Source organism: Apus apus, chromosome 6 (assembly GCF_020740795.1).
Source record: "Apus apus isolate bApuApu2 chromosome 6, bApuApu2.pri.cur, whole genome shotgun sequence".
In the NCBI taxonomy this organism is placed as follows: Eukaryota; Metazoa; Chordata; class Aves; order Apodiformes; family Apodidae; genus Apus; species Apus apus.
Genome location: NC_067287.1, coordinates 21,851,963 through 21,878,795, shown reverse-complemented (window position 1 = coordinate 21,878,795; position 26,833 = coordinate 21,851,963). Strand labels below are relative to the sequence as shown.

The 26,833-nt window shown below is 38.3% G+C and overlaps 1 protein-coding gene across 13 annotated transcripts in view; it reads right to left on the bottom strand.

The window, feature by feature from the left end:
• Window positions 1-26,833, bottom strand: part of RAPGEF4 (Rap guanine nucleotide exchange factor 4) — a 135,419-nt gene that overhangs the window by 24,075 nt on the left and 84,511 nt on the right. For 11 of the 13 annotated variants that reach the window (XM_051623155.1, XM_051623161.1, XM_051623162.1 and 8 more), the window contains 15 exons: window positions 25,609-25,662; window positions 25,202-25,308; window positions 23,601-23,722; window positions 22,125-22,308; window positions 16,441-16,525; window positions 15,133-15,193; window positions 14,328-14,404; window positions 13,080-13,226; window positions 11,673-11,788; window positions 9,253-9,341; window positions 7,760-7,838; window positions 3,022-3,172; window positions 1,651-1,739; window positions 1,217-1,247; window positions 899-977 (listed from right to left, as the gene is read on the bottom strand). In XM_051623155.1, the coding sequence (XP_051479115.1) occupies window positions 899-977; window positions 1,217-1,247; window positions 1,651-1,739; window positions 3,022-3,172; window positions 7,760-7,838; window positions 9,253-9,341; window positions 11,673-11,788; window positions 13,080-13,226; window positions 14,328-14,404; window positions 15,133-15,193; window positions 16,441-16,525; window positions 22,125-22,308; window positions 23,601-23,722; window positions 25,202-25,308; window positions 25,609-25,662 (1,471 nt within the window). Of the gene's footprint in view, window positions 1-651; window positions 755-898; window positions 978-1,216; window positions 1,248-1,650; window positions 1,740-3,021; window positions 3,173-7,759; window positions 7,839-9,252; window positions 9,342-11,672; window positions 11,789-13,079; window positions 13,227-14,327; window positions 14,405-15,132; window positions 15,194-16,440; window positions 16,526-22,124; window positions 22,309-23,600; window positions 23,723-25,201; window positions 25,309-25,608; window positions 25,663-26,833 lie in introns of all 13 variants that reach the window. The other 2 variants (XR_007889850.1, XM_051623156.1) reach the window with 2 other exon arrangements.

The window sequence follows — 26,833 nt, the reverse complement described above, 5'->3', positions numbered from 1 at the left end:
TCTAGCTTTTGAAAATGCTCTCAACAGTGGTTTGATTTATGCCACCAGCTTTCTCAGCTATATGACCTTGCATTTTGCTCCCTTATTTTTACCGTTGTTCACTAGCAAGAGCTATCCTTTAATATCACACACCTTGATGCAGAAGCAATTTTCTGGGATGAAGATGCACCAAAACAACCATTGAGAAGCTGGCCCTAGCAGTTGCACAGAAATCCTCAGATTTGAGTTTTAAAGGGCACGTGTATTTGTTTAGAATTAACCGATCTCATCAGCAGAGCTCAGGATTTTGTTTGCATAGCAGTGCTTTAACCTGCCTAAAGTAAAGGACAATATGAAAAGCCAGTACAACCAAAAACTTTATTCTGACACACTGCTGTAAATTTTACTTAATCTCTTCAGAGAATCAAACAATAGCAATAGGGCAAACCAGCAGATTTTGTTTTCTAGGCTGTGTGCCACAGAACAGGGATCCATGTCAGGATTATCGGCTCCACTCCTACCTCCCAAAAGAACAGCTGTACATGTTAGCTCAAACTACACAGAGGAGACAGAAGCTCAAACATGACCTTCAGCACCTGCTATTAATTGCACTGCCATTACCTGCATGGACACTGTCTGTACTGATTCTTACCTGTTTTGTTTGTTCCCTACCTTAAGACTTTTACAGCTTCCTCTGAGGAACCAGTGTTTGATAGCACAAGTAACTATGGGAAAAGACCAGGAGCACTTCAAATCAATAATGGAGAATGTTGGGCTAGGAAAAGCAGACAGTTTGCTTCAAGCCAGGCTTCAAAACTGTAGGTATGTACTTCTATTTATTTTTAGATTTTTTTTTGAGAGGGGCAAATTTACTCCAAATTTCAGTGGCTCAAGAAAACTTTGCAGAGAAGGAACTCACCTTCGTCGCTGTCCCTGATAGGCTGGCGTTTCTGTGTCCTGTCATCACTTGTGTTGAACAGCTGCAGAAGAACTTTGTGCTGAAAGTGAATCATCAGGATTCACATTAAAGCAAAAAGAAACATTACAGGGTAGACATGAAATACAAGAGATCACTTATCAGGAAAAGGAGTAATGATGCAAAATTTGACACTTGATGTTAAAAGCTATCGTTCAATGTGTTGTTTTAACATATCCATGATTACTAAATAGAAGGTGCTTATGGATTTCCTGTGCTAAAGCTTTTACTTTAGAAACTGGGCAAATAAATTTATCTTACCTTCTTTTGAGGTGCTTTGGGTTCTTCAGAGCTATAAAAAGGCAAAACATAGAATATATAATTAAATAGTACCTGGAAGATTTTGTGTACAAAATCACCTATAGAACATGGACTACTTGTCAAACTACACTATCAACATGCTTGTGTTTGCATATATGGAAAGACTAGATGATACCACAGTTCATCTATGACCCAGGCAGAGAAAACACTACATAGAGTCCACATAGGCATGAAATAAGTATCCAGTTTAGTCGGAATGGAGTGTACCTTATCCCTCCTCTTAAGAGAGGGCCATAGACATTAATCCAAACAAACCTGCATGCAAACATCCAGTCTTGTATGACTGACTGCCACAATATATAAGCAATACATTTTATTCATCCATTTACTGATAAAAAGGGTGCAGGAAGGAAAGAAGCAAAAATTTTGCTTACACTTGCTTTACAATTTTCTCTAGCTCTGGAAGTTGCTCCTTTAGTGCTGCAATCATTCTAGTATCATCTGATACAGATACATAGAATTCCTGTAAATGATACAGAAAAGTCTTTAAATAACTGTAAGTGTAAATGAGCAGTACCCAGGATTAAGAGATGACATCTGATACCTTAATGATTATAAAGAATTATAATCTGCATAGAGGAACACATGCTGGGTCCAGCCCTCTATTACTTCTGCTTGTTTTATCTCCTGCTGATTTAAAGCAAGTGTTACACATGCAGAAGGGAAGCCTGATGAAGCTCCTTAGATCACTGTGTTACAACTGACTGCTTGGGCAAAACCTGCATTTTCAGATTATCAAGAATAAATACTATAAAATTCACAAATAATCTGGCATTATAGTGTTGGGTTTTTTTACCCACTACTGCTGTAGTCCTTAGTGGTTCACTCGCTACGGAGTTGTTGAACCCTACTCAAACCTCTCCCTGGCACATCTATATAAAACTGACTCAAAGAAGGGTCTATGTGCTTGCAACTAGTAATTGTCCTTAAATTCTGGACTGATGAAAGACTTTATGCCTGTCTCCAAAGCCTGTCTATTATGCACAGCTTTGCCATGTGGAGTTGCTTTTTATCTGTCATACTTAAGGCCCCTCTCTATTCCTCTTTGCTAATGCTCATCTTAGATTCAGTTTTAAGCTCTCTCGGGCAAGAATTTCCATTCAGCCAGTAACATATGGGAATGTGCTCCATAAACACAATATATAATAATGCCAATCATGACAACTTAACATGACATTGGCAGCACATCTTACCTTAGAAATGCAAGGATCTGGTACCTACCACAAAGACCTTACAATCAGTGTTTGAAGAATTAAATTATTTGAAGGGATCAAACAGGTTCCGAAGACAAAGATCTTAAGTTCAAACTGCTGCAGTATGGCTTTCATTCCAACAGAAATGAGTTTTGGTTTTGTGAGAACCCTCTTAGCTCTTTCTTAGCACATCTCAGGCAGGCATAAACAGTCCCACTGTTGAACCTGTAGAACCTCTGAACTATCCACAAGAAAATACTAAAAAAAGCAAATTCATCCATTGCAATAAAGCAATCTACCCATGCAGTGCTTTGAAAGGGGTCTGCAACTCTGGCAGATATTTTCAAATGTCCAGAGGCTGACAAAGGTTCAAGCACTGCTGCAGCGCATATACTGTTTGCAGCTAAAACTGAGAAAAGAGAGTTATGAGTTTGCACTTCGAAATGACCTACTTCTCTTTAGTTCATAACAGAATTCTACAGGCTGTGAACAGGCTTTCACCTTATCATGCTTGGTAGGTATTTTCAGTACAATGATACAATTCCTTTATACCTCCAAAAAGGCCATTGCTGCTTCATCTTCTTGTAGTAAGTCTCCATATAAAGCAGCCCACTGCAGAACCAGTCGAATGACTCTCCTTTTATTGTTGAGGGCATAATCCATTTTCTCCTGCTCTGTACCCTGGGAAGGCTGGGCATGATAGGTGCCATGGTGTCAAGGAAAATGCTCAGTGATTGAAAATATCAAAACAAGTATGAATTCACAAACAACTGACTTCCAACAAACCATTTTCAGGGTGTTCAAACATAACTTTCCAACATACACTTTTCATTTCTGAGTGCCACTAGCATAAAGAATTGCAAACCATTCTCATTCATACTAAAAAATAAGAGACAGTGAATTCTCTAAAGAGCACAGGAATGATCACAGTCCCATCCGAGAGACAGTTGCTGTAGGGGAGCAGAACAGAAATGACACTTGGAACGAGAGAGAACAGGATTAATCATGGAGACTGAAGAAGGATATTTCTCCTTGTTCTTCTTTGGAGACAGTTGAAGAAAAAGGAAAATGTCACTTTGTGTTTATCAACAATTCCAGTCTTCCATTTGTGAGGAAGACTACCAAAATGAGGCACCAGTGTTATTCTTTTTATTTTGAGAAGTTATTGTAACCCAAGGTGAACCTCAGTCCCACTATGGTAGGGGGACCTGGGAGTTTACAGCCTACAATGACTATAGACACATGGAGTAAAATAATAAACTCTGTGGTAGCCTCAATTTACATATGAGGAAATCAGAAGTTTCCACTCTATCAAATAGAGTGGATGTGGGATAAAATATTTTGTGACATTATTCTGTAATAAACAGTAAGAAAAACTGGGAAATATTTCACTGACCTTTTTCATGATGAAATGACATTACAAAAATATGCAAGTAACAAAAAGGCCAAAAGTAACATTTATTGAAAGGAAGCAAGAAAAAAGTAAAGGCGCAATGGGCAATAAACTGAGATAATTTCAGCCTTTAACCTATGCCAAAAATGAAGAAGAATCCTCAGCAGAAACAGGATATGACAACTTGTGTGCCTACTTCTCAGTGATCAGAGGCTAACAATATACATATATAAACTGTTACCCAAGAAACTGATGGCTAAATGTGAAGTAAGCACAGAACAAGTACAGTTACATCTTCAACTTTTCTCCCCAGATACCAAAATTCTGATTCTGTATTATGATGAATAATACTATTCCCATTTATATAGCAACGTTTATTATTAAAATACTACACACTTTCACTCACACGAAAGTCCAGCATCCTTTCAAGGCGCACTTTCAGCTGCTCTAGCAAAAGATTTAAAAATATTAATTAGAAATTTTCACAATTAGTTAAAATCAAAATTATCTAAGATATTTATTGTAAGCTTCTCATTTAGAAGCATTTCTCTGACATATACTAGAAAAATATAATGAGAAAAAGTATCTTTTAACTCACACTTTCCAAATTATCCTCCTGCCCAAAACCCCTGCAGAGATTTGACATGCTATCAGGGTTACTGGGGGGCTCATTTGACTGACAAACTTACAGAAATCTGGATTTTAATTTCATTCAGAAAGGTTTTTAATTACTCAAGAACTAAACACATCAGTACATTTATGGCTGTAAATAAGTCAAAGGGTCATAAGAAGTAAATCATACATTATAAACTATGTGCTCTAATGTCTCAGGGAGCAAGTTTAATATTCTACTGAGTCATTTTTCTCATGCCATTTTTACCTTTCAAACACTGTAATTATTTAATGTATTTGTACTTTCTTATTAATTGACTCACCACAGGCACTGGTAATTTTTCTGTATTTTTACTGCTCATTTAAATTAATTGCTCTTTCATTAACATTATCACAGGCAAAGTCAATGAAGGGTTCTTTCATTTTTATGGGACCTACAGGATGCAGTTTCACTGCAGACTGCAAGGTGAAGTAAAATAGATATATTTGCAACAAGTGCTAGATAATTATAAAATATTTATCAAGACCAAAATAGTTTGAGTTCAATATTTGTATTTCTAATTATGTCTAGCATATGCCTGGAAATGGAAGCAATTCTCAAGTGTATTCTTCTCTGTGTGGAAACAACCATATCAGGAGCTGTGCAAACTCAGTATAACACGAACTATTTTGCTGGCATGATGGTCAAGGAGGTTCACAAAACATTGATACAGAAACATGCTAAAGGACTATCTTCTACAGAGAGCAGAAGAGCAGTTTCTTCTTCATAAGTATTTAATAAGAAAGTGGTCCTTTAAAGATGCACATCTGCACACATGCTCACACACTTGCACTATTCCAAGTGCCCTTCTGTAAGTGCCACTCTATTTCAAGTTTTCATTGAGACTTTGTCCTGCCTGCCTTTGACAAGCTGTAGTTCTGTGAATTTGTTCATCTCTGTGAAGCTGAGAGGGAAACAGGGGCCCGAGTTCAACACACAGGACTGATGTCCTGATCCAGGATTGGGGAGCATGCCTTTTGCTTACCTATAAAAAAGAAGCATGCAATTTTTTTTTTAATATTGTAGGATCCATGTACTTTTATGACTAAAAAAGAGTATAGTGCCAAGGGACACCACAGTATAAGCACTAAATTCACAGCAAGCAATGTTGTTACTTAGATAAAATGGTGTGCCTGTCCATTCCTTTCAGGATTAAAAAACTTGAGATGACAAACCACTGCTGTAAAAGAAGTGAAAACCCAAATAATTTATACCCGGCACTATGCTTGAAAGCCCAACAGTGGTCTAGCTCTACTCAAACTTGCATGCTGCCAGCTAATACCCTAAGTGGGTGTTGGAAAATAGACTTGTATGATTCAAAATTGGGAGCTGGAGCTAAAACAGTGTCCCTGACTGAATCACCTTTCTCTTTTTTCTTTTTCTGTTTTAATTTCATCACTGAGCATAACTAATCTCTCTTTAGTCTCACAGTAGCAGCTAACGTTTTTGTAGATTGATTTTGCTCAAAAAAGATGAGCTTTGCTAGCAACCTTTCAACTCTAACAATACATTTAAATGGTACAATCAACAGAGTACAGTTTGATTTTCCATATTCAAAATGGACCAAATAAACAATAACTCAGCTCTGGGAAAAGCTGACACTAAAGCAGTGGGACACCAGTTACTTCAAGCTCTCCTCCTCCTCTCTGAAAAGAATTAAGCACAATGCCTGCCATGACTCACTTATGGCCATGGACTTAGCCTACCCTCCAGAATAGATTTCATCCCAGTGAATACATATACATAAGTGACACTATCACTTTGATCTTCAGAAAAGCTCTTCCCCTATAAATAATGAAGTACATTTTGCTTCTGTGTCTGATCTTCCCAGTTATTTGATATCAGAGATACACTATTATAACTGGGGACAGACAAGCGTGAGACTCAAACGAACTCATTGAAAAATATGAGGTAGGTAAATCAGAAAAGGAAAAAAAAGTCAGACGTAAAAAGTGTTGTCCTTTTCTCCCCCTCTCAAAGCTGTCAGCAACAGCATTTCATAATAATTTTGATATCCAAAACTATGTGGTTTTGGAAAATATGTTTGTTTCAGGAGTATGAACAATTTTCTGTAGACCAGTTTTATGGGTCCAAAGGTTTCCAAAACAATTACTGTCCTTGCTACAAGTAACATAAATGGATTCTCAAGCTTGCCAGACAAGGACAGGATGCTCTATTTTGTGGTTTCAGGGTGTTAGCTTTCCCAGCTGTCACTCGCCCCACTAAGCTTCCAGGAAAGCACACTTTCACACCAACCTGCTTCTAAAAAAATAAATAGGGAATTGAAGTTATTATACCCCTGTCAGAATTCTATAAACCAGAAAGTATTATATGTTTATTTAATGCTCCCAGTCACTTGATAGCTTCAAGTCACTGTGCACACAGAAAACTCCCAGTGCCCAACAGTTCCCCAGACTAAATGACCTGCCAGTAACTGCCTGATGGACATTTCACAGACTCCTGTAAAACCTGCAGAGAGTATGAGCATCACCTCCAGCTCTCGGTGCCATCTACGGTAAGCTTTCATCTCCTAGGTAGAATCACAGAATCATAAAATTGTTATGCTTGGAAGTGACCTTAAAGATCATCTAGTTCCAACCCTCCTGCCATGAGCAGGGACCCCTACCACTAGACTAGGTTGCACAAAACCTCATTCAACCTGGCCTTACACACCTCCAGGGATGGGGCATCAATAACCTCCCTGGGCAAATGATAGTCAAATGCAAATGAAGTTTCTTGCAGCTTGTTAAAATTTGCTATAGACTACTATTAGACTAATTTTTTAAAAAAATTATTATTATTATTATAGCACCTAGGAACTCATTCTACCAGTTTAAGAACCCTTTTGCTTGAGGCAGTCAGCAGCTTGTAATCTGTGAAATGGACCACTGAAATCACTAAAACGTGATAATCTTAGTTGCAATCTAGATGCTGTAGCTCTGCAAAACAAGAAAGATGGAAAAGATACAGGCAGGGTAATCAAAATTTTTATGTAATTCCACTTTTCTGGTGGAGATACAGTACATTTCTTTCCCTTGGAATAGTAGTTAGCACAGGAAAGATCCTGTTCTAATGCCCCATCAATTTCAGAGCTGTTAAGCTATGGACAGCTGTTAGTCAGGCTAACCTACCCACAAGGCACAGTCCCCACAAACATGATGTACTTGAGAGGGAGAAGCTTCAGTCTCATCTCTGATAAGTAACAGCTGTTAAAGGGATGCAACCTTTCCTTTACAAAAGGATATTGTGCCATCAAGGCTGGGCAGAGCTGACTATTTGGCATAAAAACACAGTGCATCATAATAAAATCATTTAAAACGGAATCTGTGGAAAGAGAAGAAACAGTCAATTAAGCCCCTGCAAACAGCTTGAGGATTACAAGGATGAGTTTCTATTTAGCTAAAATATCTTATTAGCCCTCTGCAGATAATAAAGGGGCCTTTTTACTCTCCTATTATTAAAATGGGGAATGAACAAATCTGAGCTGAAATATTAAGCATTTATTCTCATCTACATTAATTTTATTGCACTTATGTTAACAGGCATTTGCCTGTGTCAAAGGGAAATTTGGCACAGCAAAAATTTAATTTTCCAGCACTCTGAGCTTCTATATACTAAAAATAACCTTCTTTGGCAATTGTGACATTTTGTATCCCATTATGATATAATCTTGTCATTGGATGTTTTGTAGAAAAGTTTTAAAAGATTTTTAAAATAATCTGTTCTAGAAAAATGTATAATACACACATACCGAGAACAGTAAACTTGTGATTATATACTTGCAGGCTTAAAGAGCAATACTCAGCTTGTAAATCTTAATTAACAGGTATCTATGAAAAGGATAATTTCTATTCTTAAAAATGGTTAAAACACACACTGCAAAAGGATTCCTGTAATCTTTCAATTCTTCCACAATTTATGGACCACTATACCATTTTTTCCAATACTGTGAGGTCAGTAGCAGACTAATGGGATTTAAGAAATCTCTGAATATATAATTCTTAGACATCTGCAATTTCAAAAGAGCCTGCTAAAGCAATTATGATACAGCTTAATATAAAATTCTCTGCATGGCTTTATCATAATTCAGAGGAATTTGTTGTGCCTGACTCCAAAAATTAAAATACTTACTAAGTCAACAAATATCTATATCCCTACATGTAAATTCTCTGTTCTCTACACACTCATGCAAAGCAGCTTATTAAGTGCAGTTGCAGCAACCTGCATTCTTGGGACTTGGCCCATGGTGCACTGAGTTCTTCTCTTTTGAGTAACAATTCTTCTTTCCCTGCACATGGTAAAGTATCATAAACAAGTAATGTAAATTGTGATACTTTAAATGTGACACAGTTAAGAAGATTTGAGAACACTTACACTAGCATAACGCAATGGCTGGAGGTATCATGCTAGTTCACAGTATTAAGTGACATCCAGAACAAGAAGTATGCCTTCCATTACCACTGGGTGCCAATGCATTCTCTGTCCTGGCCTTACAGTTCTGTCTAATTAGAGTAATGACTAGTGGTCTTGCACCTTTTGAGGTTTTGCTGGTTTAGACTTAATCAAAAGTATGAACACAACAGAGTGGGCTAGGAAGAGTGGATTGTCATCTTTAATTCTGGACTTCCTAGGTTTTCTCAGGGTTTTTTCAGAGCCATGGATAGTTCTTTTTCTGCTTTTCAAAGCATCCCATTGCATCTTACTCACTAATAATAACACAGCCATTGTCATATGATACCTGTTGCTTCATTTAAAGTTGTTTCGGGGCGCATAGTTTCTAGAAAGTGCTCTAGAATTTTCTCTGGGGTTCCTGACATCACAATATACCTGAGGGAGGGAAGAGAGCAGTTAGTGTCTCATAGGCAAAACAGCTAGTCAAGAAAAAGTTGTGTACCAGTGAGAAGACCAAGACTGACAAGTGCCAGAGTACAAATACCTACTCTGACCAGAATCTCTGTGTAGCTTAGGACAAAACCACTCACAATCTTAATTGGCTGCCCCTCTGTACAATGGGACAGTAACTCTCTCCACATGACCCAGCAAGTGTGAGATGACAGGCAGCCCCCTCCCCATACAAGCACTCAAGTAGAACACCACCACAGCTACACCACACTCAGCAGAGCAGCACTGCTGCAGACCTGGAGAGGTGCAAGCAGAAATGTTTCTTCACCAAGAATATCCCAGTGCTGATACAAATTTGCAGTCATTAGAGGGTCTTAACAGCCTTACCATGAGAACTGGTGTGTATTGGTGTCAGAGCAAGGAAACACTACCTTCAGCATCACTAACAGGGCTTAGTCTGAGAAGACGGAGGCAGATAATGAAATAGCACACTGTATCTTCACGTTTGTGCTATGCCTTAGATAGCTGAAGTAAGTTTCTCAAGTGGATAAACTTAGGATTGTACCATTTCCTGGAGTAAATGCATGGAGGTGAGAGAACTACTGCAATAGTCAGGTTTTTCTCCTTCGTGCAAAACCACTGGCAAGATTTTAAGCACCAGCAGAATATCATAGGATACTGCTAAACTTGTCCTGTCGTCTTTTCTTTCCTTGCAGATCAAATTTTTTTATCTTTCCCTCCATTCTTTCAATCTTTGCATTTTTTTTTCTTTTTTTTTGGAATCCAACTGATAAAGTATGAAACCTAAAAAAAAAAGAAAGAAAGAAAAAACCCCGAGAAGCGAAGATACTCTGCTCCTGCTGAGAAATAAGTGGTGGAGCTGAGCTCCTGGGAGCTCCTCCTCACTTTGAGCACTGACCGTCACAGTTCTTTTGCCTGCCAACCCCTTTGGAAGAACTGTATTGATGTCCCAAGAACACAAACACTTGTTAAGCCAGTGCACATTCTCACAGAGATACTAACCAAGTATCTAAGTGAGTGAAGCAGAGAAATCACAGGTTGCTGTACTCTGAATATGAAAGTGAAAATGAACAGTGAAGTGACTGGCAGGGCTGCTGAATTTATCCTGCATGAGTGTGATCACCCATAAAGAGTTAGATCTGGAGAGTGAAAACTTCAGAGCTAGTCCTCCAAAGCAAAACTGTCACTGTTTGAAAGCACAGCTCGGGGAGCTCTGTAGGAACTATGCCTCCTCTGTAGACAAGGCAGCAGAATCTAAACTACAGCTGAGAAGACCTGCTCCCAAAGTGTAGTTTTCCCCAAGATGAAGACGAAGAACATTAGTCTACAGGTTGACTGGATATCTCAGGAAACAACGTCGGGATGCAGAACACTCCTCAAGTGCAAATGTTATGTACCTGCTCAGGGAGCAAAGCCCAAAGGGCATATGTGAAAAGTGTATATAAAAGACAAGAAATAGTTTATTTAGTCCTCCACAGATCTTTCCAAATCTTTATATTTGGTTATGCAGTTAAAACAGGTATACGAAATGCCAGATCAGATAAAGAATATACCCAAAATACCTCACAATAAATTAGCCCTTCTTTGAGAAAACTAAGGTCCAGGGTAAAAGACGCAAAACTTCTTTGTGCTTATTTTGTTGGAGTTGTTTGAGTGTTTCTAAAGAAAATTGTGCATCCGTTTGCAAATAACACATTCACAAAGACTTTAGGGGCTTTATCAACACTTGGAATGATAATAGCCTCACCCTACTCTTATCACAGTAGTATCCAAACAGAACTGTACTTTTTCCTTTTCAGTAAGAAAGTAAATACAATATAATGAATATTGTTATTACAGTGTAAGATAAGCTGTGCAACTTTCATTGCATGAGATCTTCATTTTGTACATAAATCGTACCTAGCAAACTCTTATTAGGATCCAGAGCTCAAAATCCAAAATGAAAATATCTGTACTCAACAATAAAACAATGTATTTTCTTCACATCTTCTACACAGTAGCTCAGCTCAATAGGGTTTTAGCATTCTTCATGTGCAGTCTATTTAGAAGCTATTACAGGAGATAAGTATTTACAGTGAGAAATTATTGTGTAAATACACAGAACTGGTGTGCTGCTGGAAATGGATATATTATCCAGCATGGGGCATGTAATCAGCTGATGATTAAAAAAAACAGAAAACTTTATATGCACTGCACTCTTCCATGGGAAGGGAGAATATGCTACTGTTCGGATAGCAATACCATATGAAAAGGTTAGTAATTGTCTGACATTTGCACTATTGAATGAAAACATACTTGTGCTGAGGCTGTGAATTTCCTTGATTAGAAACTCTGCTTCCTGCCGGGATCTTCTCCAACACCAAGACATCTTGGTCATGCTCTTTGAGTCTTACTGTATTTGCTTCCACATCCTGCAAGACAAGTTACTTTTAATACAGTAATTGCACCCAACTTGGCTGATGAGTTACTCTGAAAAAGTTCATGACTTTCAAGCACAGAAGTCTCTGGGGTCAGTTCTTTTCCCCTGAATTCATCTATCTTTATTCTGCTTTTCTCATAGGCAGAATCAAGAGGAAAGCACTGGAACTGAGCAAAGAGGCACAGAATTGTGGGAGGACCTAGTTAGAACCATGTGAAAAGTCTGGCTTTGACAAAGAAAAAAACATTTGCCAAAAAACAGTTCTCCCCAAAACTCTCCATATGTAATCTCTATCCCCACTTATGTATGAACATTATTATTTATAATCAGACTTTTCTCTTTCAAAAATAAAAGAGAATGGCACCTACAAATGGTAAGTCTTAGCTCAGTAAACTGTCAGTAAACTTTTCATTTTTAATTATCAGATCATAGTAGAAAAAGAAAGAAATAATTAAATATGATGTGCATTCAAATAGCACAGATGAAAATAATTAAGCCTATGGACTTTGATTTTCAAGTATAGATCAATGCTAAATCAGTTGGGAGTCTCCATGGGCAACCCAACCTTTCTGCCAATGGGATCCACATTCCCTTTTGGTATAGGAAACAACATAATCTTACGTCATTTTTCCAGCACAGGAGTCCGGACAGGTTTTATGGCTGCAATACTGGCATGTATAGATCTGAACCAGGATCCTACTGGTTTTGACTTCCTACACTACAAATGATCAGAAAACAGCCTGTATTTACAGAACTACAGCTTGACTTTGGAACACAGTTGCCCTAATGCGAATAACTGTAAAATCAGTCTGGGAATATCTTTCTAGGGCCCTCTGATAAAGACATTTGTGTATTTACCTGCATCTTATTTAATTTGACACTGGATTCTGCCTTGAATCTATTGAGTTTAAGGTACCTGATCCTGACTGATCTGGGAGAACAGGTGATCTTGTACTATTCAATATTTGGACAGAAGATCATCCAGAAATCCTGGACGGCATAAGGAAAAAATTGAGCACTTGGCAAATTCTAGACCACAGAAAAGTCAGAGACAAAAGATTCCATTTGGTCCCATTTTCATGGCTGAATTTGGAACAGAAAAAAAGGAAGGATGATTGATATATTCTTTATGTGATTTTTTAGATTGTCACATCTCTGTTCTGCAATTAGGGATGCTTCAAAAAAGGTTACTGATATCAATACATCCATAGAAATAAAACAGATTGTAGAAAAATCTGCATGTTCTGATATCATGCTGTCAGGATGGCCCTTCCCACTCTTACCCTAAGGATCCTGTTGAAGTCCTCCTTGTCTACTCTCAAGAAGTGGCAGTTGTCTTCACGCAGAACAATGGATGCTGCTCTGGGAGCATCATTCACAAGTGCTAACTTCCCAAAATCATCTCCTTCATGTAGAGTACATACCACACCCTGCACAGAGCAAAAACATTTACATGAAGAAATCCATCATTACTCTGGCTTCTATTGAAAGTCATTGTACAAACACTGGACTTCACAATCAAATACCAAAACAAATCTATTTGGCAGGAAATCAACAGCCCAAATAATGACTATGAAACAATACTTGATAGCTGGTTATTACTATTACTGAAGAAAGCCAAGAATAGAAAAGAATTGGCTTGTTGTCTGAAATTACATCCAGCTTGAAGGACTCTTCTAGCACTACTGAAGACAGAAAGTTGTTGACTTGCTTGTTTTTTATTTACAGAGGCCCTAAAAATCAGATCGAGTTTGCAGAAATAACACGTAACACCAAATCCTCAGCTGGTGTAAATCAGCAGTACTCTATTTATTCCAATGTATAGTTACAGAAGATCTGGCCCACCCAGTCATATAGAATAGGTAGCTAAATATTGAGGCACTAGGGCCTCAATGCTAGATTTTAGTAAAATGCCTGGTGTTCAGAATAGCGGATTCTTAGTCACTGAATGAGAAATCAATCGGCAAGCAGGGATTTTTAAAGACTCAAGGAATTGCTGTTTTTACCAGTGTCTTGTTTGTAAAAAATTTTATTGTAAACAGGATATTTAATAGAGATGCTTTTCAGGCTATAGCTTAACTAAAATGAAGAGCTGGTATAAATTTAGTAGAGGTTCATCCAATCTGAGAACCACTAGTTACAAAGCAGCACTTCTGTCAGACACACCTGAGAAAAGTTAGTAATACGAATGCAAGAGAACATAGTGGTAAAGGGACAGGGCAAACACCCCCATCAGACAGATGTCCGGCAATTCACCACAATCCAGCAAATTATTTTGTCCTAGTGACTTTGTTACTGGTGTAATAATGTTGCTGAATTATATTCAGAAAGTGTGTGATATATCCTGAAATTATACAGCAATCAACTCAAAATATAATCAGTGAAACCACTGGATCATTTCTTAATAAAATTACATTCAATTTGTTTCCTCAGACAAAGCCATTGTGCTTTAAAATAAACTGTACTCTCTCAAAGTTTACTCTTACAATTTCAATAATAAGAATAGCATAAAAAGCTTCTGAAAAAAATACCTTGCCATAAATGACTACATTTACTGATCCCTTTAGGATGATGTACCAAGAAGTACCTTCTTCTCCCTGATTAAATACTGCAAGATAGAGAAAAGATTTTATGGTGAGAATGTAGTTATTCAAAATACAAATCAGCCAGATTCTGTACTCAATAAAATTCAAGTAACTCTACCACAATCATATTAATGTCTAACTTGAAAAAGGGTACACTATGATTTTAAAAGCAATTGCCTTCAGGTTTTAGGGGAAAAAACCACACACCCATATAGTAGTTATTTTATTACACTGATGTGAAAGTTGTTCTATTTTCTGTGACAACTTCAACAACAACTTTATAGATAAATGTCAGGTTATCAGTTACTAATCAGCACACAAATTTGAATCCCACCAGCAGCATCATCTAACCCAAGACTCTTGGCTGTGAATTTCACATTAATTTACTAAAACTTCTCAGTATTAACAGGTCTGAGTAATCTAACATTTTAAATATTTTATTTTGTGCAGCATTTTTTAGAAATACCAGGATAATATTAAATAACATTTTAAATAGAGATTGGTCCAACGTAAAATTCTGCATGAAAACATCCCTAAGTTCTAAGTGATACATGCATCCAATAATTAATGTTGGCACTGTCCCTGCAACTGGCAACAGACTAAGCCAACACCTGTTACCCCAGGATTTAAACACTGACTGCCAGTCAAGTTCGAAGAGTACATCCAAGTTTTGTTCTTGTCACTTAAACATTAAGAGTTTAAATGTGCATGCCACAGATGAGAAAGATCTGACAGGACTCCATTTACTTACAGACCGTTCCTGCTTTAGGATGTGACTCAAAAATAAGGACACCTGCTAATTCTCGCTTTACCTTAAAATAAAGAGAGAGAAATTACAGTTTTTATTTATATATGTATCTTATTCTTCCTGGTGAAAGGAAGTCACATTCTGCCCCAGTTGCTGCTTTCCTTCCCTCTAAATCATTGAGCACTTATTCAGAGTCACACAGCCAGACAATGGTCTGCTTCACTTGATGTCCTATTTTCTACTGATTGGCTTTATAGAACATGAGCCTCTACATTTCCTGGCTCCAAATGTCTCAGACAGAGCATTTTTAAGACACAGGCCTCTATATCTTTCTTCATATGCACACACGTGAAAGCATCATTAACAATTAACATTCCTGTTAATTTCTGTCATTTCTGGATCTTACTGAAGTCTTTTTAAAATACTTTTTCCTACATCTCAGAGATGCTTAGGAATTTGGCTGGCTGCTCCCTCTTAATTCAGTTACAAACCTTTGATGTATATTCTTTTTTAAAAGCATTCCTCAGACGGTGTGTTTCCACAGAGTACTATCTTTCTGTAATGCAGCTTCATAATTAGATGCATCAATCCAGCTTAGCTGAGAATTATGGAAAATACCAAGAGCTTCCAAAGAAGCTATAAATCAAACAAATCTACTTTCTGACTCCTTTCCTTTTCCTGAAAGTACCCACATCTTGCTGCAACCAAAATACAGTGCTAATTAGCTTATTTCAGGTGCCTACACAGCGTGTTAACGTTGGTAAGACTTCAAATAGTTGCATTCTCTCCTCCAAGAATCTTCTCCATTTATTCTTGGGATTTTGCACTGTTCTTGCCCACTCAGAGAGAAGGTGTCTGATGAGGTTTCCTTCACTCACTGATGGAATTCCAAGCAGGCAGTATTGCACAGTACACCCTTCTGCACTGTGCAGTTCCTCCTCCTAACTGGTTTAAGCCAAGACTTCTTACAGCCTAGAAATCAGACATCTATTCTGTAAAATTCAGGTAGTGCCACAATCCTAGGTGTCAGGTGAGACTGCATGTATCTTAATTTAAACTCAGATATAGGCCCAGACACTCTGCCAAGTGAATTAGGGTCTGTGCAGAAACACACAAAGAGAAACATATCTGATACCCAAAAGACAACCTACATCTGCATAGTTCTTGGGTAGTCCTCAGAGGTGGGAATAACTTCTTTGCATGGGAAGTATAAAATGGAAAGGTTTGTAGGCACTCAAATTCTAATAACGCAGCATAAGTAAAAATTCAACCTCCTTTTTGGTGATGACTTACACTGTTTTAAATACTTACTGTGGTAGAAAGATGAGATAAGGCCTTAATGTGAAGAAGTTCTTCATATATAATTTCTAAGTCATCTACAGTTCTCTGCCCAGGCCTATAGAGAGAAGAGAAAAGGACAACAACATGCAATAAATTCCCAAAAGAAATGCTTCAGAGCAGTACAAAACAACACAAAATGCTGTTGTACTGTCTACTGAAGGGTACATCTCACTTAAGAGGGACTGAACGATGGTTCTGGCTGGAGGACTGAAACACATAAAGGATGGGAGCTCTATGAAACCACCTGAATAACACTGAGCAGCAGCCATGGCAACCACCTTAGAGAGGTCCTGATTAGCCAGCTTTCCTGATGAAATCAAGTGTCCTATATGTAATATGGTCAGATAAATCAGCAATGGCAGATGAAGATCTGTTCCTTTCAAAAGGACTCCTGAGTGAGGGACCCGCACTGTTTTTCTCATGTGGAACTAACTTGTTGTAGCAAAGAGACAGTAGTAGTGGTTTGTAAAGGAGTGCATGAATTTCTGCTGAACAGATTAGAAGCAGCAGAATCCTGGAGGACAGTAAATGATGGCCACAGAGCTAATGCTGAGTGCTGTTGTTTAGCCAGAGGTAAGAACGAACCACTCAGTAGTTTCAACCTCTCTCATTAAAAAATACAAGAAGCTGCTATTAATAAAAAGCATGCATTGATGAAGGAATTGTCCTCCTATAGCACAGTGAGGAATGAGGCTGTCACTGTGACTGAAATAACTGTATTTCTGTAGTCTGTACACTGGAAAGGCTTCTGATTGCTGAAAAAGGACCAAAATACTCCAAGGACTGCAGTGTGTCAGAGATGCTTTGGAGGATCTAATGAACAGTACCCATGCGAAGGAGCTGTAGGAGCTTGTGAATTAACTCCTAATCATTCTCCCACTCACAAGATTCTCTTCAGTTAAAGTGTCTGATACAAATTTATTTTTGAAAAGGACAAATTCAGCTGTACTACAATTTCAGAAAACGCACTGGAGTTACATACACACACAGGCAGAGAAAATAATCTTTAAAGCAGCACCCCAAGTTTCTTTTATAGGACCAAGTCCTTTCAAACAATATGTTTTAGATTTGGGAAAAGCAGAGTATAAGAATTAAATCAATTATTATCCAGATTGAAGACCAATTTAGACAGAAAACGTTCTGGATTAAATTACTCTGTTCTCATGGAATGGAATGAACTGTTAAGGAAGAAACAGAAACTTGTTTGATGTTACTGTGCCCTCTAGTGACTCAAATCACACTTTACTATTTGTAAATCTGACTTGAAATTTTAAGGCTGCCATTCCTACTGATGGATGTAGGGCAGCAGCAGTACAAAATAAAGCTAAGCCAGTACTAGCTACCTTTTAGTGGAGACTTAGGAAACACAAGGTAAGGATCTTAACAAATGCTGCTTCCTTTTGGAAGTAACAACTAATTTTACCACATGCTTGCGAAACCAACATGTCTTGGAAAAGAGAAAACAAAATATAACAAATTAATAAAGTGCTACATGAAACTAAAATATAAAAGGATGTGTGTTACTACATCAGTTTGCTGTCTAGACAAAAGTGTACACTCTTCTTTCAGTATGTCCATTTGCCTCCTGTGTTAGCACACTGGGAGGACAGACAATCCATACCCAGTCTTCACTTCTGTTTCTGCAGATGTCATGTGGAGAGATATTAGGCATCACTGCTTCTGTAAAACCAGTGTGGTGACCCACTGATGTTGATTTGTAGGATCCTGCTGTGTAAAGACCTAGTTTCTGCAGGGGACACATTCTAACAGCAATAGCTGGTTATAGACAGGATAATAAACGGAATAGGTAGAGAAAGAGGCTACACACTAATGGACAGGAGAACTCAGGTGATATTAAGTGATCAATAAAAACTGTTCTGCTTTTGGAGAATTTATCAAGGTCAGAGACATAGAGCTTCTCTGTGACTAGGGTGTTGACAATAACATAGTACTTTATCAATGATAAACCATGTACATGGAAGTTATATCATTGATTATTTTTATTACACAGCTAACCAGAAAATTCTCAGATAATAAGAACAAGGGAAAAGATCAGAGACCTCATAACACTGAGATTATATGTCAGATAAGCATATATTTTCAAAGTAAAAATTTTGTCTTCAAGTCCTGTAAAGAATATATAGGAGGCATGAATAATTTTACCCATTACTTGTGTCTGAGTGTGAAAGTGAATGCATGAACACTTACTCTAGCATGGAAGCTAAATACCTAATTTTTGTACTTGAGTCAGTGCTCCTTGATTAACTCCATAAATACTATTTATCATATATAATACCTGTAAATGTCTGTGAACTGATATGTGGAAAGATAATCTGTATCTCCTGTCCTAGGAATAACACTTGGCTTATTAAATGTCATTGGCAGGAAACTCCAGCAAGGACTATGGAACTTGATAACAGCCTTTATGGAGAAATCCAATATGGTTATTACTACTAACAGCTGGGTGGAATATCTAAATACAAGTAATTAAAAACAAGAGAATCAATATACCTTGCTTAATTTTTTATAAGACCTTCAAGAAGCTATAGATTCTTAGCAATAATTAAATTGGTTTTTGTTCATTGTGGGGTTTTTTGCTGTTTACTGTGTTTAGATTTATCTTCACTTCCTCTCCCCTAGCATCCTGTTGAGCTTACTTTTGCAAGGGATACTAAGATGTGATTACTGATCACATGTAGAATCAAACACTTTGTACTCAGAAAAAAATCTGAGTGAAGTCACCAAGAATATATTAACACAGATTTATTGTTTCAGTCATATTGCTAACCTACTGTAGCCTAGAGCATTAGAAAAGGATATAATCCATAACATCATCTGAGTTAAATAGCATTCTCTGATGACTATCATTCTCCCTTTAAGACTCCTGTTATTATTGTGTTTAGCTTTGTATTACAGCATCTTACTTAATTAGGGTTTACCAACAAGTTCGGACCTGAACACCATAAAAAAAACAAAACAAAACAAACCTGAAAAATGTTTTCAGGATGTATTTTCATACTGAAGGATTGAAACACTGGTAAGGAAGAGCTGTGTTAATGCCATAATGTTTTTTCCAGGGACTTGCTCAAGGTCTGCACCTGTGCTCCAGGCATTACAAGGAACAGAGAGCTATGTTTGCCACTTAACAAAAAGCTATTTTCACATTCACAGTGGATGTGTTTCGAAATAAGAAAAAACACCCAATAGCAACACGAGCCTGCCAAAAATTTCCCTGAGCTCTATTCTGTTTTTTAAACTATAGAACATTCTTTTACAGTTTGACAGTTAAAATGCTGCAGTTAATGTAATAAACAGAGAATTTTTTAAGTCGGCTGTCAAAACAAGTGACAGTTTTTGCTAGAGATTTTCAGATTTTTAACAATAGAAAGTACCTTTCAAAGCGACAGCTTCATTATACAATCAAAGTCTCAAAGTAATCTTCTCATCAAAGAATATTGTCTTATTTCTTTCAGGGTAATTATCTGAGTTCTGCAACCTCTCCAGAAATGGTGACTATTTTAGAATGCAGCTGTGTTGGTTTGAAAATTAAAGGTCCTGATCAGGTCAGCTAGAGCCAGTGTCTCTGAAGCTCTGAAAATTCCTTGAACTTTTGGCAGCTGTAACAGTGTCTAGTCAAAACTACCAGGACTCTGAGGATTCATGGAGATTTTAAATAGCTTTGATATAGCACAGCTCAGGGTGGATTTTCAGCAAAATCATAATGCATGTAAACTGAATACTAGAACAGTAGTTAATATGGTGTCTGACAGCACAAGCTTGTTTCCATGAGCAAAGGGCAGCTAAAATAAGCACTTTCAGGGATAGAGCTAGGGAAAGATGTCAGATGGCTGTCAGTCTTGAGAAAACCTCTTTTCCCTCACTATATTGCATGAATAACCTTCTATGAATATTCTTTCAGTTGATGCTGTGCAAGTGACGACACAGAGGGGAGAGCAGTACTTTCCACAACATCCTTCCAGCCTTTCAGCTCTCTACAAGGAGTGTGGATGATGATCAAAATTTATCCTGCCAGGGTAAACTTACACCAGCTGCTCTGAAAGTCATGATGGAAAGCAGATGTAGGAGGCAGTCAAAAACTGTGATAACATAAGGGGGCAGTTCGCCAAGAGCCAACCTGCTCAGTCAGCCTGAGGCAAAGGGGATGGTGCAGAAGTGCACGGTCACAGCACACATAGCACTGCTCCCATTCTCTTAATGACTGGTTTCTGCTCCTGGGCAGAAGAAGCCCTCTTCTGTTCCTCAATGGTGAATGCACATGACATCACTATGAGGAGAAAACACATCACTTCCCTGACACCATACGTGTTTATGGAAGCACCATGCTCCCAGTCTGGTTTGACTATGTATTTTGTGTGATACAGAGTGAGTGTTCCCTTGGTTGTGTTTGACCAGACTTGTAATAAACAGAGGAAAGAGAATTTATACTTTTAAAACTATTGCTGCATGGCAGTGTTACCTATTTTTATAAGCACTTCTTGAAATTCAATGCTTTCACCACATTTTTGGAAAAGTGCCATCTAAATGAACTTACAATCTAAACAGATAACACAGGGACAAGAATGGAGCAGGGAAAGGACAGAAGCAGAACAGGAGAAAACACCTGTGTTAAGTGGATATGAAACACTTTTAGTATTAAAAATGTTCTCATACTATAGGCAAGGCCCAATCCTACCTTATAGCAAAGACAAACTTTTCCTATGGCCTCAAAGGATCCAGCTTTGCGTACTTGTTTTTCTTGAACTGACCCTTACAAGTAAATCTTCAGTGAAGATGATCATAAGTAATCGTTATTCTCAGTGTGCATAATTAGCAGTAAAGTGTATCTTCAGTGGTCCCTAAACACTACCTGCATAATGAAGATGTTGCCTTCAGTGGAGGGTCAAACAGAGTTTATACTGGTTGCTTTGAAGTCACTATAAAACTGTGCCTTTAGCACAGTCTTCAGTGTGACCAGAACATAGTACTGAACAGATGGTTAGGCAGCTGATGAGTGAGAGGACATGATCTGATAGCTATGAAAAGGTTAGGCTGACATCCTCTGTGGCCTAGGTACAGAGAGCACATTCTATTAATGTATTGATTTTCTAACAATAAGAATGGATAAATAAACTCACAGACCCACATTTCACACCTTGCTACCAAACTTCAACAGACAAGTCTGCCTGCCCTAATCCAATAAAGTCCTACTACAATTTATCTAATTAATGGCTGCCACTGACAACTGTAATTGAAAAGTACTTGCTGTGCTGCCATCCTACCACTCTACTCACTTACAATAACTGAAAACAGGATAGTTAACTAAATGGTATGTCTACACAGAAAGTGTTCATGGAGCAGAACTCCTCTATTACCTGCAACCTACTTTTGGGGAGATGCAGAAATGGAATAGAAACTCATAATGCAGCATTTTCCTTAAGGTATGATGGCATTCACGGCCTTCGATGGTTATTCTCAACACACAGTTGCACTTACAAGCATTAATAAGGACAGGAAAGGACTTAATACACACTTTACAGATTGAACAAACTGGTACTGATGTGAAAAAACTGGCCGAAGGATACCTGATAACAAATGTAGATTTCTCTTGTCACAAGGAAGGTCCATGTATAACACTAACTCATTAATCTACTTACGGTTTTCTGAGAAGCATCCTCATATGAGCATCTGGCCCTATCTGAGACAGAAGAAGCATAGTGTCCTGTAGCTCCTCATCACACTCCTTTTTCTCTTCCTCAGTTGGCAAAGGAGCATCTTCACGCTCATCGTCCAAAAATCGATAAAATAAGTATTTGTCTTGAAAGTGATGTTCCTGATCCACTGAAAACAACACAACACGTCAAAACCCAAGCTCTCCTCATTAAAGTTAACCTTGTAGAAATATGGGTAGCATTGTATATGTCACAGATATATTAGTCAAGAAGGGAAAGAAAGCTACAGAGAAACTGCAAGAGTATGAAACACCTTTATTTCTCACAAATGTTCAGATTATGAAGCTCTGAGGGTGCACTCTTAAATTGTCTACTACAATTTGCTGGGGCAACAGCTACATCATGTGTTTCTAGGAGGTGTTCTCCAGCACAAACACCTTGCTCAACATGTTTCAGGCAGGGCTAAGAGGTAACAAAAGTATCTAAACTCTTTCTGATGTGCTAGAAAGATACATCATGGAGACATAATCCCAGGGGAAGTTCATTGACCTGTGTCCTGGTGGAAGAACTTCATGGAAAGACTACCAAGAGAAGACTTCTAAATAGAGGCTATGATACCACAAAGGACTAACCCTTGGTCTTCCAAGCAAGTCAGAGTGATCTGTTGAGTTGGCTACTGTGATGCAGCCTGCAACAGCCTGCCCCTGGGAGTTCAAGGGAGTATTTGTCAGGAATTAAAGCTAGAGCCCTTAGGGTAAGGAAGCAGTGGGAATTATCTGTCTTCTCCATGTGCAAATTTCTCCCTGGTATGGGAAGCACAACTGAATTTAGTAATCTGAACTTAGTAAACCTGTACATGCAGAGCTTCAAATAGGAATTTTGCTTTAGAAAGCTATCCTTTTGAGGGCTAGAATATCCAGTCGCCAAGTGAATCCTGCCAAATGGAAACTGAGAGTCAATGTAAAATACAGTCAGAAAACTAACTAACATAAAATCTCTGCACCAGAATATGTGAAGTTCTGAATTTGGGAACCATTCCAAAACCACTGATAATCATTCCAAAATGATGGGTCTGAGCAAACAGAAATGCTCAAATTCACTTCCAAATGCTTAAAATCTTTGATGAAGATCAGTTTTGTGCATGGTAACACATCTCTTGGTTTTGGCCTGAGCACTATAGAGCTCTTGCAATACACCAAACCAGTTTACTCCTAAGTATAATTAGAGTTTTCATCAGTTGTTGTTAATTTACTCCTAAATATTCTCATAAGTAAAAAAGGTGATTTGGTAGCAAGATTCATGTCTCTGTGTTGCACTTGCACATATGAATGGACACAGGGTGCTCTGCAGCATTTCTTCTGGGCTCTTAATTAATTTACTTTTCATTAAAGTGATCTGCAGAGGCACTGATGTGACACATTGCCCATGTTTTAGTCAAGATGTTGATTTTCTTTATCTTACCATGGTTAAGAACACCTTCTTCAAGCAATACTTGCCACATGCCAACAGCCTGGGTTCGTGAATGGACACAAGGACTTTGCTGCATCATCCAGTCAACTAATTCTGTCCCCACACAGCATTGCCTGAAGGACAAATACACCGAGAGAAATGAAAAGGGAGCTAGCCAGGAGAGACATCACGCAGACTGCCTGCCAAGAACAGTGATACCTTAAACTCTTTATAACCTTAATCAAATCTCTCCACAGAAGACAGGTCAAGTGTTTTGGGAAATGTAAAGTCCAGAGGTACCCTGTGCTACCTGCTGCACCAGCACAACAACTTCCAACCCAGATTTCAAAGGAAAAACCAAAAAGCCACGTGGTCACTAAGTAAAATTCTCTGCTGTAACACTCCCTAGCTCAGCAGAATAGAAGCAAATAAGCAACATGATAAAAAACTTACAAATCTGTAACTGATCACAAAAAGAAAGCTGGCTAGTCCTTCTAGACAGCCTCTCATGGCTCCACACTTCTTGCATCACTTTCAGATAATACTGAAATTGCTGAAATTTAGCTTCAATAATGCTCTTCTAATTAAAATCCCATTTTGATAACAAACCTTTCATTCACCCTGGATCCAATCTAAATTCTGGCATTCCATATTTTAAAAACCCAAGGAGAGAATAATAAGAGTTTTTCCCAGTTATTTAGAAAATAAAATGGTACAGTTGTTTTGACCAGCATTAGTCTATATTTATCATACATGCTCTTTTGCTCTTTTAGAACAATGAGCAACGCTGTATCATGATATATTCTCAGATCAACTCACAAGCTCCAAATACCTTGTGTCATATTTAACACATTTTGGAAAGAAATATGGAAAATCAATGCACTTAAATGCAGATCAGCAAAATACTGACTTATTATTAAGAAAATTACATACTCAGAGATTTTAAACCAATTTTTATTTACCTATGCTCTGAATAATGCATTCAGTATTTTATTTAAACATTAGACACTAAAACAAATTGATTATTTCTTAAGCCAACAGTAGATAGATCCTGGCTCCTTGATGTCAGATTCCTATTCTACAAGTGCCATTGTTATCCCACTTCAGCAAGAGAGTGCTGCCACCAGCAGGAAGATAAGAAAGCCTGGCAATACACTGAAAAAAAATTAAATAGAACAGAAAATCTACAAAGGGGACGTTTCTCACCAGGTGAATTTTCAGAACTCCACACCGAGCAATACCTCTATAGCAATCAGTACAGTAACGTAATATATTAATGAGCTTTCCTATTAACTCTTACTGATATACAAAAAGAACAGAATCTACATTTTAACTTGATACTGCACAGAATACTCCAGCTAACTATGCTATTAACTTTGGAAGAGTTTTTGTATGTGAATGCTCTGTTCACAATCATGGATTCAATTTCCAGTCAAATTACTTCAGAAAAGATTTACCAGGCCCATTAGAGACCGCATAACATTCAAACTCAAATAGCATCACAGAATAATTTCAGACCTTTTGAGACCTGCAAGAATAGTAAGGCATAAATCACAAATCAGAGGATGGCAGGCATAAAAATTCAGAGACCTCTACACAATCAGCTCACACACCTGTAAGTCTTCAGATGGTATTTACGATCTCTTATCATGTGAGGGGCTCGGGACAGAATTGTATTCCGCAAAATCTTTCCAGCTCTGAGGATCTTTTCTGAAGGAACCTTGGTGATCATGGAGGAAAAAAAAAAGGGCCAAGAGACACAGATTTTAAACTTTCCATAATCTCTGTACTGCTTACTGCAAAACAAAACACAAGTTCTCTTTTCCCTACATTTCAAGTCCTTGCACAGACACTTACTTTTGCAGAGCAATATAGTATATATTAGGGATTTTAAGTCTCACATACTTATCACATCTAACAGAAAGCATGACTTCAGCTAATACACATCACACTGTTGGAAACAGCAGTTACTTCCATTTGTCTAGCAGCCTGGCTCTACAGCACACCTATGTCCTATTACCTGTGTAATGGTTTTAGTAGGACGATGGGGGTTGTGAGGTTCAATAAGAGGTGTCTGAAAAATAAAATGAAATTAAATACATTTGTAAAGCTTTAACAGTAAATTAAAATAAAGGCTAAAGTAAAAAAAAAAAAACTGAGCAAAGAAGCTGTAAAAATAAAGGATGACATGTAAGTTCAAGCTCTGCCCAGGGGTCACGAGTAGAAGAAGCTCCCTGAAGACACCCGAAAGACAAGCTTGTCTCAATGCTCAGCAAATTAAAACAGTGACATGACATGTGAAGACGAATAAACAAATGCATGTCAAATTTTCTGAAGTCCTAATGTAGTATGGAATAGCCAAACATCACACCAGATCTGAGGCTACCTGGGCCTAGCTAGCTCTTCTGCCTGCTGCTCTGGGCCCACAGTGGACTCAACAGCAACCCTCCACCCGCAGCAGCTCTGCCATTCAGTCCCCCTTCACAGAAACTCTCTCCTTCTTCAGCTCCTTTTTCTGTTCAGCTCTCTTCTCACAGCATTGCACATGAAATGGGAATGAAGAAAAAGCTGTGTGCCCACTATCTGTCTTTTCTAACTTATCATCAGGCCTTGCTGGCAACCCTTTTGCAGCAACTCTCTGTGCAGGTCACTCGCAGGGACCTGGGTAAGGACTTTCACAAAGGGGTTGGGGAAAGAAGAAGAAGAGAGTAAAGCAGGTGACTTGGTTCTAACAGGGAAGAGTGAAAGGGAAGGATATGAGGGTCCTACAAGAGAGAATCACAGAATCACAGACTGGTTTGGGTTGTAAGGGACCTTATAGGTCATCTAGATTCAAACCCCCTGCAAGGGCAGGGACACCTCCCACCAGACCAGGTTGCTCCAAGCCTCAGCCAATCTGGCCTTGAACACTTCCAGGGATGGGGCAGCCCACATTTGCTGCAGGACATCAGCAAATAACCCAGGCTGCCACCAAGGGCTCGTGGCAGATGCCACATGCTGCATTCTTCAGGGCTCTGGCAAGAGGGGCTGCCCCTGAACCCTTCATCCATCCCACCTTGTGCCACCTCTGGGAGGTTTTACATCAGCTCATCCTCTCCCAGAGCCACCTGGGTCTTGGCATAGCTGCACCTCCAAAGAAGCAGAGATGGGGATGAGAAATATGGGAAAACAGGCTTGTAATGAACAGGTGAGAGGAGGGGGGAGACAGGAAGCACATGGCACAACACAGAGGAAGGAGAAAGGCA